Here is a 25,920-nt window from a genome sequence, read left to right on the forward strand (position 1 = left end):
CTACTGCATTAAAATAATTTTATTTTTAGAAAAATTGCTCCTCTACAGAACTGCTGTCATCCTCCTCAGAAGGAATATGGTAATGGCTGTAATGGGGAAGAGCCCTTTAATTGCAGATGAAGTAAGGGGTGTCACTGTATGTAACAGAGTTGGATTGTATGGCACTTACACTTGGCAATTACATGTTGAGTGCCTCTGACTAAGGATTAGAGGGAAAGCAAATAAAACGGATATTGTTGCAGGAACCTACCATAGATCACCCAACCAGGATGACAACATCGATGAATGACTTTACAATGAATTAAGGGATATTTCCAGAACAGCTGCCCTTGTCCTTACAGATGATTTCTACTTCCCAGCTTTAACTGGGAATATCATATAACTGATATAAATAGGCTCAGGAGATTACTAAGGGAGCTTACTAGGAAAGGTGCCCTCCTAGATTTGTTACTTGTAAACAGAGAGAGTCTTGCAGGGAAGTGGCAATTAGCAGCCGTCTTTGGCCACAGTGACCACAAAGCAGCTGAGTTTCAAATCTTTAGTGACAGGAAAACAGCCACCAAAATTTCAGCACTGAATATGGGAAAAGCAGACTTCAGGCTACTCAGGGAACTACTTTGTAAGATGCTGCAGGAATCTGTTTTAGAAGAAATTGGCACCCATCAGTTCTGGCCACTTTTAATAGTCATATCTTAAGAGCAAAGGAGCAAGGGAATTTCAGTGCATCAGAAATCAAGCAAGAGGAGATTAAGGCTGGCCTGGCTGAGCAGGGATCTTCTTCACAACCTCAGGGGGAAAAAGAAAATGTACTGACATTAGAATCAAGGCTTTTTTTAAACAGCAAAAGGAGCACCAGAGAACACTGGCTCATTACTTGACACGTTAAGTCACCTCACAAACAGGGATGTTCATGAAGGAGAAACATATAATGCCTTTTTTGCCTCTGCAGTACTGATGATAGAACTCCACAAGGGGACCAGAGGTGAACTAGAGGAAAGAAACTTCCAGCCAACTCTGAATTTCTGCAGGATCTGCAGTTCCAGTTGGATACATGAAAATATGTGGAGTGTGAGAGGACTTATAGAGCTCACCAGAAGATCTCTTTCAATTATTTTTCAATGGTTTTAGAAATCTGGAGAGGTTTCAGCTGGCTAGAAGTTAGCAAATGTTTTAATTGTCAAGAAGGTCAACAAATACGTCCTGGTAATGACAGGACAGTCATTCTCACTTTAGTGCCTTGTAAACAATATAAAAAATTATTCTGGAAGTTACTGAAAAACACTTGAAATAATGAAGTCATTAGATCGTTATGTGAAAGTCCTCCTTCACTAAGTTAATTGCCATTTACACCAAGAGAAACTAGTACATGTAGGGTTTTTTGCCTTTTTTTTTTTTTTTTTTTTTTTTAATTTCAGAAAAGTTTTTAACATTTACAGTAGCCTTCAGGGCAAAATGGTCAGCATCCAGCCAGAGAAGTTCACAGTATGACAAGTAAACAATTGGTTCACAGGTCAGGCTCAAATGGCTATAGTAAATGGGGTTACTCCAGGCTGGCAGTTACTACTGGGGTTACACATGGCTCAATTTTACAGCCTATTCTCTTCAGGGTTTTTATAACTGATCTGAATGCAGGATTCTAAGGACACTTGGTAAGTTTGTTAATGACACTAAATGTTAATGACACTAAAAGTTGACTCCCTTAGAGGTAAAAAGGCCTTGCAGTGAGATCTTGGCAAATCAGCAAACTAGATGATCACATGGAGTTTAAAAAGAACAAGTGCTGAATTCTGCACTTGTGATGGGTAACTCCATATATACGTAGAGACTCAGAGGACAAGAGACTGGCTTTGTAGGAAGCCATTTGGTTGTCATCAAGTTGAATCAAAATTAGCAGTATGCCCTGGTAGCCAAAGGGACCAACCATACCCTGCAGTGCACCAGGCCTAGCACTGTTAGAACATCGAGGGAAAGGACTGCCCTGCTCTGCACTGGTGTGGCCTCACCTTAAACACAGTGTGCAGTTTTGGTGTCAAAACGTAAGGACATAAAGGTATTATAATGCATCCAAAGGAGGATTATGAAGATGGTAAAGAGCCTAGAAGGCAAAAGATGGCAAGAGTGGCCAAGGCCACTGAGTCTGTTTAGCCCAGAGAAGACGAAGCATCATGACAGCCTACAGCTTCTCACGAGGGGAGCAAAGGGACTGGTGGTGAGGTCTGCACTCTGGTGGCAGTGACTGTACACAAGAGAATGGCATGAAGCCGCATCAGATTGAGTAGTAGGAAAAGGCTCTTCCCCAGAGGGTGGTCAGGTCCTGGATTTGGCTCCTCAGGGCAATGGCCATGGCCTTCAAGAAGCACTTGGACAATACTCTTAGACAGTTTTAATTTTGGATGGTCTTGCCTAGATCCAGGAGATGGACTCGATGAGTCTCATGGGTCCCTTCCAACTCAGGATATTCTGTAATGATTTATTCTAGATGCAACTGAGACTACTTATCTCTTGCTATATATTCTGCTTTACATTTATAGACGCACTGCATCTTTAAAGCTGTGCAGCTTTACTGGTCTTTGTGACCCAGAATCTCCACTTTCCAGTTTTTGAACTAGTTTTACTTAGAAAGTAGAAGATAATTCTTTCCAAACACTGCTTTTTTTGGTTTTGTTTTTTTTTTTTTTTAAATGATTGAGGTATTACTGGCTTTTTTCTTTTTGGTTTGTTTTGCTTAAGCCAAAACTTCTAATTAATGTGTACTAAAAAGAAACTGATTAAACTGGGTTTAAAATGACCCAGTTACACTATGGGCTTCAATTAATTGATTCAGTTCCTTTCAAACCCAAGTGAGTACAAATCTATACTGTACCAGCTCTAACCACAATTTAATTATCTCAGAACATTCTACTTGGCACTGAAAGCCCTTAAAGGGCAAAAAAAAGAAAAAAAAAACAACAAAAGATATTTATAATGGCACAAAGTTTTTTACTCAGCAACAATTTGGAAAAAAAACCAAAACACTAGCACAACTGTAAAACAGGAAGTTTCTATTTGTAACGTATTGAAAGGTATAAAAATTGCATGCAGCAAAAAAAAAAAAAAAAAAAAAAAAAAAAAAAAAAAACAACCACAATGTAGTAGCACTCTGCTAACAAAGATATCCTTAGAATAATGGAAAACTACGAGCACAAAAAAACAAGCTTTTCTTTTTACAACTCTTATTAGTAACAAATTCCGCAAAGCACCGTTTCAATTTGTTTCAGTAATATTCATCTGCATCAAGTATCACAGAAAGCAGGAACATGAAAAAGCAACAGTTGTGTAAAACTTCACGTAGCACAGTCTGTGTGCCATCACCAGAAATTCAGATGTGAAGGGACTTCAACTGGGCAGCTCCATGTTAGGTTTTTAAATTGATCCATCAGTCAATGGCACACATATCACAGAAAACAGCCTGAAATTCACACTCATAGAAAACCTTAGTAGATGCAAAAATCTAACACTTCCCTAAAATTAAGCTAAGAAAAACTTTGACAAAATTATCCAAAAATGTTAAAAAGAGTCTGTGTCTTTGAATGTCAGTCAATTGAAAGAATTTTAATACAATGAAAACACCCACTGACTTCAATGAAACGCAGAGAATACTTAACTAACCTGTTTCAGTTTTACTAATCCCAAATAAAACTACAGCAAGGAAAACCGTGCAAAAAATGAACTTCAGCAACTTTGCTTTTTAAAAAAACCTTTCTCCACTTCTTTTAGAAAACATGGGTGGAAGTTAATAACTATGAAACTATCTAAATACTGTAAAAAAAAAAAAACTAAAAAAAAAAAAACTACATCAGTTCCGTTCTTTGATGAAATTTAGAGGAGTCTCACAGGCTAGCAGCTGCAAGAGTTTCTTATATTGCTTTACTCCAAACCAAGAAGAGTTTATACCAATTGCCATGTTGTTAAACAGTAACATACTTAATATGAATTTCATGAATTCACTATGCTGGTTCCTGAGATTTCTGCATTATGCTGGGTAATACACTCATTAATTAGAAAAATATTTTATTCCCTAGATAAAAAACAGAAGTTCAGAATGTTACCTGGAATGATTAGAGGAAAATGTATGATGGGATTTTGATTGCTTACATTTTTCAGCTTGATAACAAAAACTAAACAATGTATACATTATATATATTAGTATATATACCATATACTTACTGTGTAATGGAGTTTTGTACGCTCTTTTCATTTAGAGTCATTCCGGGAGGCGGATCATTTTGCAATGCCAATAGCTCCTTTTGTAATCTTTTCTAAAAAGGAATTGTAGGGAATATTTGGAATATTACATTAAGTTCAACAACAAGCACATGCATTAAGTGTTAATCAATTACTGAAAGTAGACATTTTTAAATGAATCTAATGTTAAGTACAAAGTGTAATTAAAAGTGGAGAAAGAAGAAAGTCATCTGCAAGAAACCAAATTGCAAATTCACAGGCCTTAAGCTAGGAGTTTTCTAACATTTTCCAACATTTACAACAGCAGTAAGCAAAGCATTACAAAATACAGAGGAGTATCCCGGATTTTGTGATACATTAAGAACAGAGACATGATTTTCATCTTTAACAGTAACTGTTCCATAATCCCCAGATAGCATCAGATTTGCAATTAATTTTCCAATACTTTAAGAGTACAATTCTTCCTTTTCTTCATTGTTTAAGATAATTCTATGTGGCATTGGTGCAAGCATTTTCCTTCTCCCAGGTCATCCCAAAGAGACAGAAGACAAAGCTAAACTGGATTATGTGACTTTGCAGAAAATAAACCACTTTATAACTTTTAAACAACTGCACCTTAAAACTTACAGAGTAATATTTACAGAAGTAGTGCACCAGTAGGTCAGGTAATCCTCACCTATTTTTACAGGGTGAAGTCAGTAGCTGCAACCATTTTCTGTACAAACTAAGAGCTGTTGTACGGAGCGAGCAATACGGGACCTCAGTAAAGTGTTACCATTGGCAATGCTTTCAAAGAGTATTTTTTTCTCTCCATAAAACATTATGCAATATGTTTTGTCATTTCCAAGCCGTTCGCATAACGGGAAAAGTCAAGGCTCTCTCATATCTTATTCTCCCTTTTCCTGCCAATACTTTCTAGTTTACAGCTTACCAGTCCATTTTCATCATCCTTACTATTCTTAATGTCCTTACATGAGATTTAAAGCTTACCTAGCACTAAGGATTACAAAATACATTTCCTTTTGGAGTTCAGTACCTAGTTTTCATTCAGCATACACTTTTCTTCTTCTTTAAATGTAGGTTTAAAACAAATTGGTAACTTTGGGTTGTTGGTTTTTCTAAACTAATTCTCAAACCACTGTTCCCGATGCTGAATCACAATGTAGAAGTGATTCAATATCTCATTAATATGTTTGAAATAGGTTTACAATAAATTCAGGCAAATCCTGAAGAAAAAGCCCTGGCACATTCACAGTTTTCATTTTGAAATAACTTACTATTAAGCAGCCCTGAAAATTTGCGTTGTGCCTGCAGTACAAAAGTTTCTGATGAATACACATTTTGAGTGCCCTGTTTGTAAGAAATCAAATCATTTTGTTTTGAAGTGACACATTATGTCAGAAAAGAATTTTAATTAAAGGCTACTTTAATTTAAGGCTATTGCTTTTACTGCACACCAACTACATTGCTGAAAACGCAATTAACAACTCTTTCATAAGAAGCCTACATAATTTAGTAATATAAGACTTTGTGTTCATTTTTCTTCTCCCCAAATGGTAGAGAAAGAAACTTCAGGTGGTAACACCAACTGTATTTAACACTGCTAACATGAATTAAACTGAATACTCAGACAAAAGCCAAAATAAAGCAAGCCTCTCCAGAAAAGCAGACCTCTAACATTACTACTGAGCAAGAAAAGTTTCAGCAAAGAATCTTACTGCTTTGAAACAAGGGAAACCACAAAGAAAAGCTGACTATCACTTCCTATCGCACATGGAAAACTCCAGCGCACACCTGACTAACAGGATGTTTCCAGGCATAGCTCCTGGGGAAATGTCAGCAGGGGTGCCATCAACCCAGAAACCTGGACTCGTCCTCTAGGACTTGTTCTTCACTCGGAAGAATCTCCCATTCAAAACCAAGTCTTAGCAAAGGACACTTTTTCCTTCCACCTCAGGATATCCATTGTAACCCCCCACATCCTCCTCTGGTCTATGCAAGTCTGAGTGTTTGTATTATGACTACGGATTTCACGCATCTCAACACTGCTTCACTTGAGAATAAGGTCAGAAGTGTTTTGGGGTTTTTTTTGGGTTGTTTTTTTTTCCCCCCCCAAGAGCACCATTTATTACTGCAGGATTAAAGGACCCCAGCTCAAAGCAGCAAGAAATAGGACAGGAGACCAACAGCTGCCATCAGAGAAGTTGTTCATTTTTTCAAGGTTCTATCAGAGAAGGATGCAACTTCAGCTGTATCTACCATCTTAAGATAACTTCTTTTGAAATGAAAGGACAAAAATACCATTTCATAATCAATTTCCAGGTTTCTCCAGTCCCCACCATGACAAATCGTGGAAGCATCAGACAGCTCAAGGTGAAAAAAGTACTTCTAAGGTTTCATAAGTGTTATTCTAGCCACTACAGTCTAAAGATAGAAGCAAGGCAGTCTTTACACAAAGAGAACGCCTTTTACTGGACAAAGTGATAAACAGTTAAGACTTGAAGCTCCGGTGTATCATTTTTTTTTCCAACTTGGAAAAGTAAAATATACAATTCTACTGTTCTTTAACACTTTATCAACCATGCCATACAAATCTTTCATAGATTAACTGAAAAACATACCAGGACTCAATACACTTTTACCAGAAGTCTTCAAAATTTGTTCTAACAAGCATCAAACTCAGCTACTTCTGCAGACTAATACATTTCTACAGAGCTTCTCTGGAAGATGCTATCCAGTACCCTAGAGAAACCAGACCAAAATTCACAGAGGTAATTATGATCTACTAACCAGAATCTATTTAAATACTGAAAAAGAGGGAGCTAACTAGCATTCAGAAAATAATCTTTTAATTGGCCACTTTGGTCACTCTAGTCCACCCTTTGACTACTCTCACAGTACAAAGTGTTCTCTTTACATCTTACTGAAACATCACCCATTCCAATCTGTTCCCCCTTGGCTTCTAGCTATGAGGAGTCATGGCTTGTTATCCCTCACCCACCCATCCGGCCAGCAAAGACATCAGTGTGAACTCCCTCTGTTTTCTCTTCTTCAGAATGAATAACCTCTTGTACACCATGCAGTTCAACCACTCATCATCTTGGTAGCAATCTGCTGAACTCACTCCAGTACATCAGTGTCCTTCTTCTAGCAGGGCTCCTTAAGGACATTACACCAAATGTCATCTCAAATGCCAGAAAGGAGGAGAACCATATTCTTCGAGCTGCTGCCTACTCTTCATTCTTGCACACTGAGCCCAGAATGCAGTTAAAGATAATCAGAAGACTTCGAAAACACTCCCTAAAGTTTCTGAAATTAAACACTGGAAAAGTGTTTAAAAGTTTCATGGAGAAAAAAAGACTTCCTCGTGTCTGAAAGCCATGAATGCAGCTATTGCTTTTCAGCAACAAAACTGCCATTAGCAGTGGCATACATAGCAGGACAAAGGATATCGAATTAACCCCTTCTCAACTCTTAGCCTTCTCATTTGTACAATCTCACAAACTAAAAGCTTGATCATTACTAAAGGAAGTCACTTCTTCATCTTTCTACCATAAGTATGGATCAAATATACTATTAAATATCACTGAAGTTACAAGCCTTTACTGTTTCCCACATTACCTTACCTCTGCTTGTTCTGCTGCTTTTGCAATTGGAATAATTTTCTTAACAGTAAGAAATGCGAGTGAAATAAATTACACCAAATCACTCCTCCTACTCTTCTTACAGGTACAGAATCCTGTTTCCAGCTTACTTTAACAACCTTTACTAAACAGACTATTCTTTAAATTCTCATTTTTTTCCAAGTATTTCATTTTTGCTACTAACTTACTTAATATGTGATACACACATATATACAGAAACTCAACACTCAAAATCAGCCACTTTGCTGCACAGTTGGAAAGAATGTTTACTCACTATATTTCTGTGCATGTGTCCCACATATTTGCCTTCTCCTTGCAGCAGCACAATGCTTTTTACTTGCATTCAGTCTGCATTCTGCCCTGGTTTATGTTTTCCCAAGTGACCCCTATGCATGACGTAACTGTGGTTTCTTCCAAATACCTAAATGTTTATCTGCCAATGCAGAGTTGCAACTGGATTCCTTATTTGCTTTCCTTAAATGAAGCAAAAGCTTCATGTGCATTGTGTTGGCCTCACCCACAAGTTCTCATTCTACCTTTCCAATCCTTATCCTCATCACACGACAGTGTGAGTGAGCAGCTGCATGGGATCTAGCTATCTGTTCTATGTGGTTAACCCACAGCAGCACTGTCTAGAGCCTCACCAAAGGAACACTGGTCCTTACAGTTAAATACATCATAGCTTTCTCTGCTGAATCCTATTTTGTTGATTTTAATCCTTTTTTTTAACTGTAGCTTCTCCATTCGTTGCCACTTCTGCATTTTCTTAAAATCCCAATCATTTCCAGCTGATAACAGAAAGCATGGTAGATAATACAGACTGCCTTCAAAATACCTTTTGACAGGTCCTGTCAGCTTGACAGAACAAAACTCCCTTCCTCAATCAGACACTCATTTGAAACAGAGTAATTTCACTTCAACCAAACTACAGCTATAATACCTTTAGATATTTCTGCAGTTAGAAGGGCACAAAAAAAGAACTCATTAATTTATATCACATTTTTCTTGCTGACTCATTCAAAAGTTACAGTAACATGAATCAAAAAATATTTGCATCATCATCATCAAAAAAAAAAAAAACAAACCTACTGTCCCACTTTCAGAATAGCTACTACACATAAAAAGAATGGAAATCACACCAATTCAACAAGATGGGGAACTACAGGTCTGCCTGACTTCAGTATTGGGGAAGGTCATGGAGCAGACTGTCTTGACTGTAATCGTGCTGCATGTGAGACAACCAGGGGATCAATCCCAACCAGCATGGTGGGTTCTTGAAAGGCAGGCCCTGCTTCATCCACCTTATCTCCTCAGAAAGAGCAGTGAGGTACTGGAACAGGCTGCCCAGGGAGGTGGTGTAATTGTTGTTCATGGATGTGCTCAGGAAAAGGGGAGATGCCACACTGACTGACGTGGTCCAGAGCTGTCAAAGGCACAGGCTGATGGCTGGTAGATGATCTTAGAGGTCTTTTCCAACCTTAATTCTATGATTCTATATGATTTGTCCTTAAAAACAGCCAAAATTGATGCCCTAGCTACGTATAACTTTTTTACATAAGTCACTCCAAAAGTAATGCCCCTATTTATTTCCATGGAAACAACAACAGATACAAAGAACACAATAATACTGTTTGATAGAGCACATACCCAGCCACAAAACACTATTTTTCAACCTGTCATCACCATTATTAATGCATTTTCACCAGCTCATAAGAACCTGCACCAGAGGCGTTGATCCAATTCTTGCTGCCACTGAAAAGCAGCACCCACCACCTCAGTGTGCAGTTTCCATAAATGTTCAGCAAGCATTGGTGAATGTCAGTGGGTGTCTTTTTCCCCCCATATGAAAGAACTCCACTGCACACCTTTGCTTCACCCACACTTCCACGTCAGACACCATTTTGTCAGACTGCCCCTCTGCTGCCATCTGTTGCACAACAACATGTAATAGAAGACTGGTGGGAAGGTTCAGCATCTGCTGTGTCCCTCGACATTCACTTCTGACATCACAAGCCAGCATAATAAATTAGGAGGTATTACTTTCAGAACAGCCTTGATATCACAGACCATTTGGTTCAGTGACTTCCAGAAGTCATCCTTCTAGATGAAAGCAAATTAAAAAAAGAAGTATTCATTACCTGAAAACTCACTCAAAATGATTCCCCCAAAAATTATCAGAATCAGATGCTTAAACACTTAAACAACAACAAAAAAAAACCACCATTCCTAACAGTTGAATCCTAGTGGCTGACAAAATATCCAACACCAAAAAGCTATCCAATCTGTCCTATCTTTGGCATTATTTACTGCCTCATTGTCATCAAACATGCATGTCATCTGTTCTTCGCTCTTCCTTTCCATTAACAGGTTCACTCCTTTGTTCATCTTCCTTTTATGTGATGAACAAAAATATTTTCAAATCCACCAATAAAAACAACGCACTGAGGGTAGATTTCACCCTTTCTTTTATAGTGACTTTCATTACACTTGCTGCATTTTTTTTTTTCCATATGGAGACAGAAGAAAATACTAATTTACAGTGGAAAGCTATGAACTTGCAGCACTTGGACACTCAGCAGTCCTTCCTCAATTGCAGGTCTCCAGCTGTGCTGTAAAATCTAAAGTAAATATCGTTATTAATTTTGCTTCTTTTTTGTACCACAAACCAAGTATATCATTCTTTTTAGCACATACTGAGATGCTTTCAGCATCTCAACCAGCTCCTCTCAGTCAAAACAGAGCTAGTGCAGCTACTCACTCCCACCACAACCTCCATCACTCACTCAGATGATTTCTATACATTTATACACTCTTGGGATTTATGCTTGCTGTACCATTCTCTTTCACATCATAAATTCATCATTCCAATGCTTGTGCTAATCCATCATGTCATACAGACATTCCCATCCTGCTTGGTCACTTTTGTTTTAATACAACTGAGGAGAAAAAAATAAATCTGATTGCAGTCAAGGAGTTACCTACATAAAAGGGGAATGAATGAAAGATGCACAGGCAATCTGAAATTGATAGCTTCCTTATTTTTGAGAGAATTTTATGCTTAAGTGTTTTTTAATACAACTTCCAATTAAACAAAACTAAAAGGGATCATATCGATAAAACATTCACTACCTAGAGAAAAAGGGAAGAAAAGAGCTGGAAGATCAGAAATCCAAGAGTAGATAACATCAATCTTTTAGTTAAAGGAATAACCAGCTGCAAAAGGCAAAGAGTAACAGCACAGCCAGCAGTCCACACGAGTACTTTCACAGATGTGGAAGCCTTTGAAACCAAGATTACTTGATTCACCTACCTCTACAGGAAAAAGCAATTCAAGGATGAAAACAAAGATCATAGCTTAACATTGGCTCAAACATCAATTCCAAAATGAAGTTTATTCAAGTAATTAAAGTTGCCTTAGATAGCAATGGCTTGTATTCTACTGCTAATTCTGTCAAATAGGATTTGCGCAACCCTTTCTGTTATCCCCCACAGATTTTCTCGTGTGTCAAACTCGTAAGACTTCTCAAAGCATATGGAGCCAAGAATAAAATTAACTGGGTGCAATAGAATTCCTGCCAGCTTCTTAGACAGCTGACAACAAACTTTATCATTTCAATCCAGAAAGATGGCAGCCACTGTCTGTCACAGTTCAGGTTTAAATTTATCTCCGAAGCCAGTAGCTTCTAGCACCCTTTGCAAGGCAAAAATATACATTCTTCTATCTCCAACATGGCAAATGTCTTCCTTTGCCAACTCTAGAAGCAGCTCAGCAGCATCTCAAATACCACAGCTAAATTTCTCAGTTCTGTTGATTCCTGAAGAATCACATAAAGAAGCAGAGGCAAGGCAGAACGATATAGAGATAAATGTGGAAATAGGAACAGAGTGGTAGCTTAAGACAGGAAGAGATTAAGAAGTTGGCAACGATGGGGTTTCAGAATCCAGCTCCTAGAAACAGCGAGTTTGATTACTGTGCACCATTAAGCCAGATTGTTATATATCACAGTACCAGTATCATAGTATCAGGTGTCTATTTCTAAGTTCTAAGCCCATTATCACAACAGTTCCACCACTCCTTCACAAAACTGGACACTAGAGAGAGTTAGAAGTCTCTCTACAAAGCTATAAGAAAAAAAGAATGTAAGAAAGTAAGGTACCCTTAGCAATAAGGGTCACGACCAACTATTAATACACACGCTGTTGAGAGCTATGAAGGCAGCCAATTAATACTGTTTCAATTAAGATACTGGACCTCATAAATGGAGTGGGCAAAATACAGATACACTGTTATATTCACAGTAAAATATTAATGCCATAATGCAACCAAATTCAATAGCGTGCCTGTACTCCTGACTTGCCTCCTAAGAGCTGAATATATTGTGAATACTTCACAAAGCTGATACAGAAAAAATAAAGCTGCAGAAAGCTCACTGCATACCTTCAAATCTCTGCAATTCTTGAACATTCTACCTTCCAGTATTTCAAGAAATGTCACATAAGATGTGCAATTCTTTAAATGGGTAAAATGGAAACTAAATAACGAGCTTAGACAAATACCCTGTGAGCAATCTTTCAAATTGACTTGAAATTTCTGGAAGAGAGAAAAACTGAGCTGACTAATCTAAGAGAGTTTCAGTAGATGACAGGACATTGTAAGGGCAGCTAGAATAGGTCTCCCTAGCAGAACAGAAAACTTAAGTTGAAAATGAGTATCCAGCTTCCTGTCATTTCTGCTGGAGGGAGTGTTCCACTGTCACACCTTTTTCTCTAACATAAACAGGGATGGGCAACTAACTGCAATGTGGCAACCTTTTCACCTTGAGAGGTAGAGAACTCAGCAGCCATAGTCAGTTAAGTGCTATCATAAGGAAATGAAAGAACTAAACTGAGAAATCTAACAGGAACTTTGAAATATGACGCACCAGAAAGGATAGGAATCTCAAAAAAATCTGCAAGTCATTTTTTGTTAGAAATCTATTTCCAAGCATTAGAAATCCCCTTTCTTTATTGTCATGATACACGAAAGGAGTAGCTCTCCAAGGCCACACAGTCATATAATGTAAATGCAAATCTTAATCTAGTTTTGAGATCTGCAAGGAAAAAAAATCTAACTCATAAATAGAAGTTAAAAATTAATCCCCTAAGTGCTCCAGTCTTCTGCTTTATGTTACAATCCACTGCATCTCAAGAGGGCCCAACAATATTTCTCCAGTAACTGCAAACTATTATCTTGCACATCTAAAGACTTAAGACTGTCAGCACAAAAGCATCCCGTAATGAATTTTGGAAAAAAAAAAAAACAAAAAAACAACCATCTTACATTTGGCTTTACAGGCTTTCACCTCCTCCCTCATTCAAGTTACAAAATATTTCATGAAAACACCCTTTTTGAATAGGAGAAGTTTTAGCATGCAAGAGATGTGCTCCTGCCTTGAATGAAGGCAAATGGTAACCACGTACCAGAATAGCTGTCACTAGGCTATAACAACTCTGTTGTGACAACATCACCATGCTGTTTCATAAGCAGAGCTGCTACAAGTCTGCTGGCACAACCCACTAGCTGGAAACAACAAGAGCAGTAACAACCCTACTTTCAGTATTTTGGTTCTTCCATTCACGTATTTCTTACCGAAAAGCATCTCAAAGGATCTTGAGGGCTATGAGTTCAAAGCATTGGAAAAATAACTCTGCTTGTGAAACAAAACTTCTATAGGAAGAAAAAGAAAAAAAAAAAAAAAACACAAGAGAAACAAATACACATTATTAACAGTGTTTTAACAGTGCTGCTAACATTATTAGCAGCAGCTTACTGCTACAACTACTTCCAGGTTACTCTAGGTTAGACATCCAAATTTAAATACTGAAAGCTCTCAGAAGAGAAACAAGATTAAAAACAGACACAGCTAATACTTTTTTAACTAAAAATCAAGCAATCAATGGAAAAGATGCAAGAGACAGCTACTGCAAACTAGAAATCTTGTTTCCTAACAACTGGATCACTCAAGAAAGCCCCAGCAGAGCACATATCCCATTATTCAGGTGAAACCATTTGGCCCAGACTCCCAAACCCACAAGCCACCCAGTCACTTGACTATCACAATCCTGGGAGAATTCTTTCTAATCAAAGTTCTTGTGGTAAGTTTTAATCAAGGCCCAGAGGAGAAAGGAAAAAAAGATGAATTGTCTGATGTGCCCAATTAGAGCTGCAGCTCCGCGCTGCAAAGCTGCTTCACAAAATAATACACCCATAACAAAATAAAGCAGGATTTGACTTTTAAGAATTGCTTTTCAGTTTGATCTATTTTTGGCCAAATATCAGGTTTTCAATCTGTACTCGGATGCAGAAGCAGATTAGTCCCCTCCTTCTTATTTCTAATAAAACATGTTAACATCTGGCAGCCCAGTTCCACGCTATCCTCCCAGACCAATCCATAATTCAAGTCCCGGACACCAGGCATTTTGTGCCCTGCTCTCTTCTTAGGGGAACCTAAAAGCAGAGCACAAAGAAGTTTCCACCTATAACACTTTGTTATTCCAAACATTTTAAGACCCCACTAGGACTGGGGAGGGATGGGCGAGTGGTGCTGCTGACCTCTCAGTTCAGTAAGCAGGATATTTTCTTCACATGTCTACCAAGATATTCTAAAACAAAGCAAGAAATACTGCATGCTGTGGATTTCTCAATATTTGACCAGGAGGTCAGAGGAATAATTTATTCCTCTTCTAAAAGGAATAAATAGTACAATTGACTTAGTGGCTAAGAGACAACATTAACCTTAAGTGAGAACTACAAAACAATTAAATAGAAACCAATAACCACACACAAAGCCATTCTGCACACCACAGCCTGAAATGCTTTTTGCCAGCTAATCCCATTTTTTATGCTAAACTTCTCATTTTAAAGCTAATTAAATGAAATCCATCAACAAAGGATAAAACTGACAGCTAATCATCTGCTTTTTGAATCGATTCTTCAAACACACTAATGCCCAGGAAAGCCCCACATGGCACTAACAAGTCCCAGCAAATAATTCAGTCTTCAAAGGACATCATTTGGCCTGCTTCAGTCAGAGCAATGAATTTACCATACTGGCATGGTTTGGCACAATGAGGAAAACCAGGGAATTTCTTATAAAGAATAGTCATGAGATAAGGCTGGATTCTGAGAAAAAGGAAATAAAAAATAAAAAAATAAATAAATTTAAAAAAGCCTTTTGGAAAAAAGAAGAACAGAAGTTGGAAACAGCAAGCTATAAGGAGATTTAAATGCTCTTCTAATCCATATCACTAAGATAGGACAGGGAGGAAATTTGGGAAGTCTCAATCCATTCAGTTTCTTTGTCCCTTCCCTTTATTGGCTGCTATTTTCAATCAAGAAGAAATACTCCAATCTATACAAGAAGGATAGAACTCCACAAAGATTTTTATTCCATTATTTTAGAGACAATACTTGCTATACTCTGGTAAACTTAACACATCAACAAATATACAGGACCTTTTCCATGAGACTAACAAAGCAGTACTTTTAATTTTATAAGTTGAATAAAAATATGACAACTTTAGTTCTGTTAATGAAGAGTAAGAGCTCTTGTTAAAACTGTGCACAAAAGGCCAAACAGCATTCTCAATCATATCAACAATCTCCACCAAAATAAGCCTCAGTAAATCATGTTCTGCCACCATTCCCTTCTGTTCTTTCTCACTGAACACTGAATGGTGGTGTTCCCTCCCCTTCTTTCTGTCCCCTACATTAATACTCTGCTTTAATTCCAGTGAGAAAGGTGACCTCAGATGGAGAGAGGCGGGTGACCAAGGAAGCAAACAACCTGCAAAATTTCGGAGCACCTTTTGAAAGCCCTCAATTACTATAAGCAGGCAGAAGGCAGGTTACTTGACCTGTGTTCTACTGCACAAGGTTATTTACTGTCTCTGTAGAAGGAAAAAAAACCAACCACTTTAAAATTACTCTTTCAGTTTGCTTTTAACTTATAACATTGCCTCTTCCACCCATACAAAGGGCAAAACACAACCCAAAGTACACAGCTGTCAGTCCTTTGCTGCTTCACAAAGATGCAGAAATCTTTTGGAGTAAAAGTCCTTCATCCTCACCACCACCAACCTCAGCTTGCAAACTCCTTGGAAGCTCCTCTTTTGAATGTGAAACAAGGCTACAGAAGAGATAGGATCATTATAGCAAATCTATCTGCGCACATCTGTAACAACGGGCAGGGTTCATGGAACTTGTGCCTTGCCTCTTTCACATTAGAGGGGTAATTTAACCACTAAAATTATCCTGCAGTATCACCAGAGCAGCCCCTACCTTCACAGTGAAGAGCGTGAAGGTTCTTTGCTCAATGGAATTTGATCAAACAAATGAAGTGCTTGATCTAATGACCTTTTGCTCATTATTTCAGCTAAATTAAGCTGCTTTTGCTTATTATTTAGAAACGGAGAGCTTTCCAAGCTAAACAAGACAACATTACCTGGCTTTTGCAAACCTATTGTCTTCCCTTTTCTCCTTCTCAAGCCTAAGACCAGGAATAGAGCACTATGAGAACAAACAAAAACTGTCCACAATCAACTGGGATAAATGCTCTTCACAGTAAATATCTGCATGCTCTTATTTTACTAGTTTAAATAATACACACATTGATGCCACATCAATGTTCAAAACAGCAGGTTGAAAGCTTTCATAGTTTTCCATGCTCCAGCCATGCAGCTGGCCTATTTAGAAGGCAAATCTGCTGCTAGCCAGGTATATTAGCTTCTGGTAAACTGAAGTCTGCCACTGCCTTCTATTTATAAAGGGAATTCTATTCTAATCCACAAATTCTGCAGCTGCTGCACAGCTAAATATTTCCCAAAGCATTTTATACAGGTGTAGATACAAAAACAAGCATGTAAGACTACTTAGGGCCTAAAAGAATTTTTGTTTTATTTTTACTGAACTAATAGCTGTGAATATTCAATGGACTTTCAACCATTTAAGTAGTTAATTAAAAAAAAAAAAAAAAGAAAAAAAAGAAAAAACAGATTAAACAAACTCATTTTGGTAAAACAAATACAAGTTTTACATTTATCTCACTCCATATTGGCTGCAAGCCCAAACTAATATCCATAGCATACAGACTGATAACTGAAGGTTACACAAAGGACTGGCAACCACTCAGTGGACAGGAGAAATGCTTTTTACTCTCTACTCATTCTGGTCTCAATTGTGGCATCTGCATCTTCTAGTTTTAATATTTTATTATTACTATTATTTAAATATTCAACAGTATCTCACCAACAGCACTATTTCACATTGTAACTACCAGTAGTCCCACGGTGCTTACATCTCAGAATTGGTAGATAGCTATAGCATCTACTTACTTCATTCTCATTTTAAAAATACTTACTTTAAAATAACAGAAATAACGTCCTGTGCAGAGACCTCCAACAGCACAGAACATGTGCAACAGCACTGAAGTTCCACTTAAATTTAAGTCTTACTCATCTAAGTTGTTATTCTTTTCTTGCCCCCTTCCCTTCTCTCCTTCCCACCTTTTTTTTTTTTTTTTTTTAACTTCTATTGAATATATTTTAGATTTTTTTGTTCCCAACAAGGCTGTCAAACAGATAAAAACATAATCATTTCCAAATTATTAAATAAAACCAGTGTCAATACCAAAGAACTACTGAGCAATAAGTAATTTTTCTGCGATCAGCCGGAAACAGAAACTTCCACTGAGACTACAGGAGCTGGTAATGAACAGAAACAATGAAGTTAAAAAGAACGCGGGCATATTCCAAACGTTGTGTTTTCTTACATTCGGAAAACAAGCAGCTTGTTGCTTTTACAGTAGCACTCTGATTTTGATGTGTGCATGTATGTGGATGGTGGCCTTACAGCAGGCAGTTTTCAAGGGCAAAAAACCAAAGCCCTGATAAGACAAATGTGTGCTGAAGGCCAACAGTCTACAATCTTTAGTAAAGTTGCTTGTGTCATTAATTACATTAGCTTCGAATTTAATCAGTTTTAAATACCTACAGGTACAAGCCTCATGCGCTTAACGTAATGAAAAGACCAGAGGTGATAAAATACACAGCTAAAGCAGTTCCCGTGTTCATGAAAGCCACTTAAATGCATCCTGCCACAACTCAAAGCTTCAAGGAATTCAGCATTAAGAAGAGAAGTAAAACAGGAATAGTTAAGACCTCAGCGTTCCAGATATAGTGATCTTCCAAGGTTTAGTGCAAACAGTTGATACTTGTGGGCTTGGGAAAAGGCACTGACTACACAATGCTTAGCACAGAAATTATACATTTTACATCATCTCTAGCCTTAAGACTAAAGATACAATGCCAAATTCTCTTAAGCAAGTTCATTCCATTCACTTGCTCTACAGTAATCACGATTTTTCTGTTTTGTTGGTTTTTGTTTTGTTTTGTTTTTTTCCAGGAAGAAATTGCACAAGCTTGGACTTTTATGAGAAACTCTTGGGAAAAAAAAAACAAAAAAAAACAAAAAAACCACCATTTGCCTAACTGAGGTTTAAACCAATCCAACAGCACATTAGACAACGCTTTGGATGACAGAGGGGTTATAAAGCAAAAGAGAGGATCTCAACAGCACTGACTTCCATTATTCTAGCAGAAACCTTACAGTAACCTACCACAACAGGTGTCCAGCATAAACAAATCACAGAACTTCAATATGCACACAATGACTCATACTCACAAGTTTTATGAGTTACAACTCATCAACTGAGCCACAGTAGCTACTCAGGTTGAGTAACTACTTCATTGACCATGGCAAAAAGCAGTGATTTGACACAGTTTCAAAGCTTTTCTTCTAGGACGGCTATGTTGCTTTAAGCTAAACACACAGATTTCAGTGAATACCTAAAAACAATGATCAAGGGCATTACAATGTTGTACAAAATTATGGCAGCTTAAATAAAGTCTGAAATGTCTTTCAAGTACCAACAGATCATCCTTAACAAAAACACCAGTGACACTGCCATAACACTATGGAGACAGACCTTATTAAATGTTAGCACTGATTAATTCAATAATGCTAAATGGAAAAATCACTCTGAATTACAAGCAACAGCTTCTGTTGTTTGTAAAATGGTCTTCATTAGAAGAATTCAGAGTCTTCATATCTTGTTCACCAATATAAGTGTCCAAAATTGGGAAACTTACATCTTTACAGTACACGGATTTAGGTTTCCCCACTTACTCAAAACAACAGTTCCTAACGAATTTCTTTTTCATTCCTCTAGATTTTTGATAAAGCAGAAGTGAATGGCTAAAATTCAGAAAAAAAAAAAGTCATTATTTCAGAATGTTACACAAATAGTAGGATGTAAACAAACAAAAAGGACTCTGTAAATTTACCTCATCAAAAGACAAAAGAACAAAATGTAAAGTATAATCTTACAGCAACTACATCCAAAATGCAAGTAATTACAACATTAGACCTAATATAGCCATGTTTACAGGAGGAGAGTACAACCTCTACACAACCGATCTTTGAGACAATATTTGTCATTCCTGTATCCTAAACAGCCTCACTTTTTGTAATCACTATTTCTCTTTTTCGAAAGGGATCAAAAGGAACAAGGGTGAGGCAAGCTGGAGGTCATTTTATAAGCCAAACACAGCAGCACAGCCCAGGCTTACAGAGGCCCATAGAGTGCCTCCCTCTTCGTGTTTCAGAACTGTCACTTCCTTATGTTGTTTTTCACCCCACATTGCTTCATAAAAGGTTCTGCTTCATGAATGACTGCCTTAATTCTTCACTTGAGCTTGTGAAGTTCGACCATTAAAAAAAGCATTACAAAAACGCATCTGCCAGACTAAGCTGATAAATCAAAGACGCATCAGACTATCTGCCTAAAGTACTGCTAAATCAAGAACATTCTGTACAGTATGTTCAAGTGCGTTTGAGCTCTTGATCCCATTTCATTTCAATAACTCAGAAAGACACACAGTTATTTTTATGGCACTAAACATCACCAGTAGAATTTTTACCCCAAAAGGTTTACTGTTCTGACATTTTAACTCTCGCTAATGCTAAAGCTGGGCTATCAGGACAATTAATCTGATTATTTCTACACTCCATGGTTGTTAGTAACGACAAAAAAAAAATACCAGAATGAAAACAAGAAAAGAAACTGGAGAAAGAAAACAGAAGCACTTAATCATCTTCATTTAAAAACAACATGGAAAAAAAATAAGGTAAAGCAGAGCAGTTACAGGTGAGGTAAGAAAAGACAGAGAGTACAGCCACCAAACCCAGCGATCCTTTGTCCTGGGCACGTCACAATAAATCCCCATCCACTCTGAACAGCACGCAGTGAAAGCGATCCATTCTCGCAGAGCAATTTCTGCAGCTACTATTTAAGACTCACTCCTTCGGAGCAGGTACGAATAAATAATTCAGCTGGAAAGACCTGTCAAGCAGCAGGGTTCACGCCACCGTACCTCCAGCAGCCCCATCCATCCATCTAAGCTAAACCAGACGCCGGCCGCCCGCAGGACCGAAGCTGCATCACGATCTCGTTTTACACAGAGAGGACAACGGGGCCACGCGGATTCGAGCCCGCCTGTCGCGGCCCCCATCGGCGACAGTTACAGCCCCAGACAGACGGAGCCACTGCCCACGTCCTTGCCACCGACCTGACGGGGTCTCCATGGGACTCCCGTGCATCCCCCTCGCGCCCAGCAAACCGCCCGGCTCCCCAAACCCCACCAAGGGACAGGAGCGGTGTCGGGGCCTCCCCTCTATTCTCTCCCCTCCCCTCCGAGGACTTTCCGGATCGAGGCCATGCCCGCTGGGCCAACGCAGCTCACTCCTAAGCCCTGCTCCCCTCACCTCCCCCACAAGGCCACTGTCCTCCCGCTTTACTCCTCTCTCCACAGCCGGGGCCCAGCCTCGCCCCTCAGCTCGCCCCAGCCCTGCCGGACTCCTCTTGCTCCTCAAGCGATCCCGTCGGACCGGCCGCTCCCCTCGACCGCCCGCACGACTCCCCCGGGAACGCTCCCGCCGCTCGAAGAACGGCTCGCCCCGGCTCCCGGACCCGCAGCCGGCCTCGCCGCAGGCTGCTCACCTGCATGGACGCCATGTTGGATCCTCCCCCTCCCACCGCGCCGCCAGCCCGCACCCTCACAGACGCAGCGCCGCGCGCCCGTCTCCCTCCCCGCCTTCGGCGGTCACGTGGCCGCAGAGCCGCGCATGCGCCGGGGGGAGGCGGTGCGGGCGGACGCCAAGGCTGAGTGGCGCGGCGGGCGGGCGGGTTTTGTCCTTGGTCTTGTTGCCCTCACCGCGTGGGAGGGGTGAAGAGCCGGCGCGCCCCGCTTGCAGCCGGCTGGCCCGTCCAGCAGGGTCCCGTCGGGCTGCCGGGCTGTGCGGGGCCGTTGGGAAACGCCGGTTGAGCGGGGACGTGCGGCTGCGGGTAGCGCTTCCGCCTGAGGCGGGTTAGCTGCAAACGGCCGGTGGGATCGCGTTAACGCCGGGCGCCGCTCCGCTTGTGCTGTTGTGCTGACGTTGTTCCTAGCGGAGGAAGAAGCTGCTCTTTACCTCCCGTGCAGCACTACTGCCTTTGGTTTTTTGGGGGTTTTTTTTTTGTTTGCTTTTTTCGTTCTTCCCCTGACGTTGCAGGGACAGACGTGCCCGAACTAGCAAGGGCGTGTTTCACGTGGGAGCATTTCTGGATTGTTTTCATTTCCTGGAGTGAGCTGTTGTGCCTTTGCGGTGGCTGTGTAGGTGAAAACAAACAAGCACCGCAGTCAGCCTGCGCGCAGCCCAAAAAGCAAGCGCTCTGTGGAAACACCTTCTACAGCCATTACTTCCACCTGAGTGTTTCACACCTATGTGGTTCTCAAAATAAACATACACAGTCCTTCTTTTGAAGACAACCCCGTGGAATTCCTAATGTTAGCACACAAACATAAAGACTTAGTAGAGATGCTGGCTTTATAGCTACAGCCTCTGTCTCCCTGCTAACCTAGCTGTATGTTCCAGAGGCTGAGTCCACTCAGAACTGTACTTTGTGATGATGCAAAGAACCCTTTTGGGGCACCCCTCCACCACAGGCAGCACCTGATTTTCCTTTCGAAAGTGGCCAAATGAGTGCAGATCCAATTAAATGGCTGAACAATAGTTCTCTCTTCATATTTGCCTTTGAAATTTACCAAGTTTAGGACTAAAGATGGATCTGAGACATATGAGAGCCTGCTTACTTTCTGTAATCACATTATTTGATGTGACCCAAGGCATTGCTTCCAGCTGCACGTGTTACCTTCTGGCATGTTTTTATGTCTCCTCAACTTTGAGAATGGCTATCTGGAGAAAAACAGAAGTTCAGCACAATGTGGCATCAGATTCCAAATTGTTTCAGTGTCAGCAGTGTTACCATTGGTAAAGCAAGCGTGCAAACTCTAGTGTTCTGCATAAAAGGACCAACAGAAGGCCAGAGGAGTATCATTGCTCCATGAGCTAGCTGCAGAAAGGAATGAGCCTATGGGCTTTGGAGGAACGTGCTGATGACAGAAATGAATATATGTGGATTTGAGTAGGAAATGTAACCATCCCAATGGAAGTAAGGATAGAAGTAGTATTACCATGTCAGCTGAATCCTATACGTTTTGCCCTCTAAATCCAACCTCAATTCTTAGTCATACACAATAGGCCCCTGAAGCCCTGCAAGCTGGCATTGCTCTACTGCCTTCATTTAAGTGACATTGAAGTGTCAAAAAACACAGCATTGTGCTTTCTTAGAAGCTACTGCTGGTATGTGCTGATGTGATCTCTCGATATGTTTTAGATCGCAGAGAATTTATTGCATTCAGTAGACATAGAAGGTTTTTTTTTCCCTCACAGTTCTTCATAACTGTCTTGGGCAGTAACAATATTAAGCAGAACATTGCTGTTGCTGAAAATGTTTTACTAGATGTTGTTATTTTTGCATGATTCAAGCATATGTTTATCCTAAAATACATTTCTTAATGCCATATGCTACAAAGATAGCAAGAGCATCAAGTTTAAGCAATGGACATGTGTTCAGCTATAAACATTGACATATTGACTATTCTTGTTCATATAATCACAGGGAGACAAAACTGATTTGAATCCATTATATTCAGTTTCTTAATCTTGTTCTAGAAAACACTGATCAAGGACAGAAGTTATGAAGAGGCATAAAAGTGTATGTAACAACTGTAATCAATAGAAATATGTCTTCAGCTTGTAATAAAGATAGATAATCTCTGGGCAAGAAGTGGCTTTAGCAAAAGATCAGACCTTTTAACCATCTTTAAGTTCAAAGTTTTGTGTTTTTTTTTTTTTTTTTTTTTTTTTAAATCACCAAAGCTTTTCGATGTTAAAAATAAAGACACCTCCTGCATTTTAAGCTAAAATATTGTTTACTGAAGTTATTTAATCTAGCAGCAAATCTCATTCCTCAGGATAACAAAAATGAGAAGCAAGGTTCAGGATCTGCCCTTCACAGAAATTATAAAGCAGAGATGGGCTATTTCCCACCCTATCTTAACCAAATGCTTATGAAACCATACAGTTACTCTACAACTGAAACTTGTGACTAGAAGAATCCAAACCATCCATAAACTTCTAGTTTGCTCTTACACAAAAGGTCTATTTTACACTACCCATCTTTGTTTTTTTCCAAGTGTCATGCGATTGACTGATACATTTGTGCAATCTCTTTCCTTCATCATTATCACTGCAATAGGGGCAGCTGGAGAATTATCCCCTGCCAATACATCAGTAACCTGAATTGGATGCAGTATTATTAATAAATGTTTGTACAGTGCATAATGCTATAGGAATTTGAGCACAGCAAGAAAAAAAATATTATTAGCAGACTTTCAGGAAAAGTTTAATGAATACAAGTATTTTCTTCCTTTCAGTTTTGTCCCCAGCTTTGTGATGGCTCATATAATTCTTTGTTCAAAGTTACTCAGTAATCTAAACTCCAAAAAGCCCCAAATCCTAATGTGGGTAGATTTCACATGGTGTTGGTTATAGTGTAATTTACTGTTCATTTTGTTGTTGACCCTTACTTATACAAAATATGAGAGAAAACACTTGTGCAGTTAACCCGTACTCTGTTGCAGCTGCAGAGATAGTCAGTGCAGGAACTGAAAGATTTGTGGTTGGTTGTGTGAAAGAAAGTATGAGGGCTAGTGCAGCCTCATCCTGCATCAGCCAACTTTGTTTTTTGCCAGAAGCTTCCTATATTGTGATCCTAGATCACAAACACAGAAACCTGTAGAGGTAAGAGGAGTTTAATGCGATATTCATTATTTCAGGATGTATTTTGCTCTGGTCTGATCAAATGCATGATGGTGACTCACACAAGTAATATATGTATTGCAAATCATGAAAATTGCAACTATACCTCCTACTAAAAATGTATCTGAAAATATTCATGAATTAGATTTAAAAATCCACTTTTCTATGTAGTTTGCATTACCTTGTGTTCGCAGAAAAAAAATGGCAATCGATATTCAGTCCTCATTTCTCAGGTAATTTTCTGACCTATCTAACCAGTTTTACAAAGGTTAGCTATTTTTATTGATCAGAGTTCTTTACATTCCATTCCCTCCATTATTGTTACCGATATTTATTCCTCTGCTTTCCCCTTTTCCCTATATCATTCTTCCTCCACTATAACAACACATACTTGGTTTCTTTTGTCTGAGCGCACTGTGCGTTTTAGCCTTCCATCTTATCTCTTTCTCCCACAGAAGTTAGCTGCGCATTGACATCAACCTCCCTTTGCAGCTCCAGTGACATAGCAACCATAATCTGCTGTGCCAGGCGACTACATCTCAGGAGCACAGAGGACTACATACCTCGGAGGAATCGTGCCAACTTCTTCCACTGCCAAGCTCGTGGGCACTGAGCTTAAAACGCCTCTGGAACAGAGATCTTCTGATAAACACAAGCTTGACGCACCTGCAGAAAGCACTGTCTGTGTCATACTAGCAAAAGCCGTAGAATCAAACCGAAACAAAAGTATATCAAGAATACAAATGAACTGCATACATAGCTAAAAATGATTTTTTTTTAAGGCTATTTTCAAGATGTCTTTTACCTTTGAAATCATATTGCTGTTTTATTCTTTACTTATTTTCATCAATTGCTTCTTCCATTTTTATCTTAGCTGAGAATACTAAGGGGCACATTTACCACTTCTGTCTCAGGTCTTTCAAAGGAGCAAATGCAGGCAAAGGGAAAGTTTTTACCTTATTCCTAACTTGCTGCAAATGCAGCATCTTCAGAAGAGGGAGAGCCTGTTCTAAAATGTCATGTTTCCCTTTCTTCTGCTGTGTAGAATTTAGCCATTTTGCAGCTACTGGACTATCTGTACCTTTCAGCTTAACCACTGGAAGACTGAACTCCTGTTATGACAGGCAGATAAGTGCTGCACAGCTACTCACTCACTTCCCCTCAATGGGATGTGGAAGACAATCAGAAAGGTGAGAAGTCACGGATTCAATAAAAGATAGTTTAATAGGTAAAGCAAAAACTGCATGTACAAGCAAAGCTAAATCAGGAATTCATTCCTAATTCCCACTGTCGTGCAGATGTTCAGCCACTTCCAGGAGAGCAAGGCTTCATCACACATAATCATTTTCCATCAGATCAGAAAAAGAATCTGTCCTATTCTGAGAACACACAGTTGTTGTAATTACTGCAAGGGAAGGACACAAGGCCAGGGAAAGGAGGGGAACTGTCTGTTTCAGCAGTATACTGTAATTAACAATTGTCAAATCATGCTTTTGGCACCAGTACTCTTCTGAATCTTAGAAATCCTGTAAACTTATATATTTTAAAATACACATAGCTATGAAACTTAAATAATGAGGACAGCATAGGACCCATAATTGATTAAACAGATTAAATAGTGTGACATGATGTAATTATTAAATGTTCTTCCACATAAAAGCATCATTTTCCAGAGCTCTTGGTAAGCAGGATGATTACTGCATCTATCACATACATGAGCTCAGACTCTACTCAGTGATAAGAAATACATTT

The 25,920-nt window shown here is 39.2% G+C and overlaps 1 protein-coding gene across 1 annotated transcript in view; it reads right to left on the reverse strand.

Annotated features, from left to right (window-relative positions):
• The window catches only part of UBE2W (ubiquitin conjugating enzyme E2 W), a 33,925-nt gene extending 12,828 nt beyond the window's left edge, over positions 1-21,097 (reverse strand). Inside the window, exons 1-2 of the mRNA XM_052703861.1 lie at positions 20,966-21,097; positions 4,207-4,298 (exon numbers count right to left, since the gene is read on the reverse strand). Coding sequence (XP_052559821.1) covers positions 4,207-4,298; positions 20,966-20,980 — 107 coding nt within the window. The 5' untranslated portion in view covers positions 20,981-21,097. The remainder of the gene's footprint in view (positions 1-4,206; positions 4,299-20,965) is intronic.
• Positions 21,098-25,920: the final 4,823 nt, after the last annotated feature.

The sequence above is a fragment of the Tympanuchus pallidicinctus genome, unplaced genomic scaffold (assembly GCF_026119805.1).
Source record: "Tympanuchus pallidicinctus isolate F22 unplaced genomic scaffold, pur_lepc_1.0 scaffold5, whole genome shotgun sequence".
NCBI lineage: Eukaryota > Metazoa > Chordata > Aves > Galliformes > Phasianidae > Tympanuchus > Tympanuchus pallidicinctus.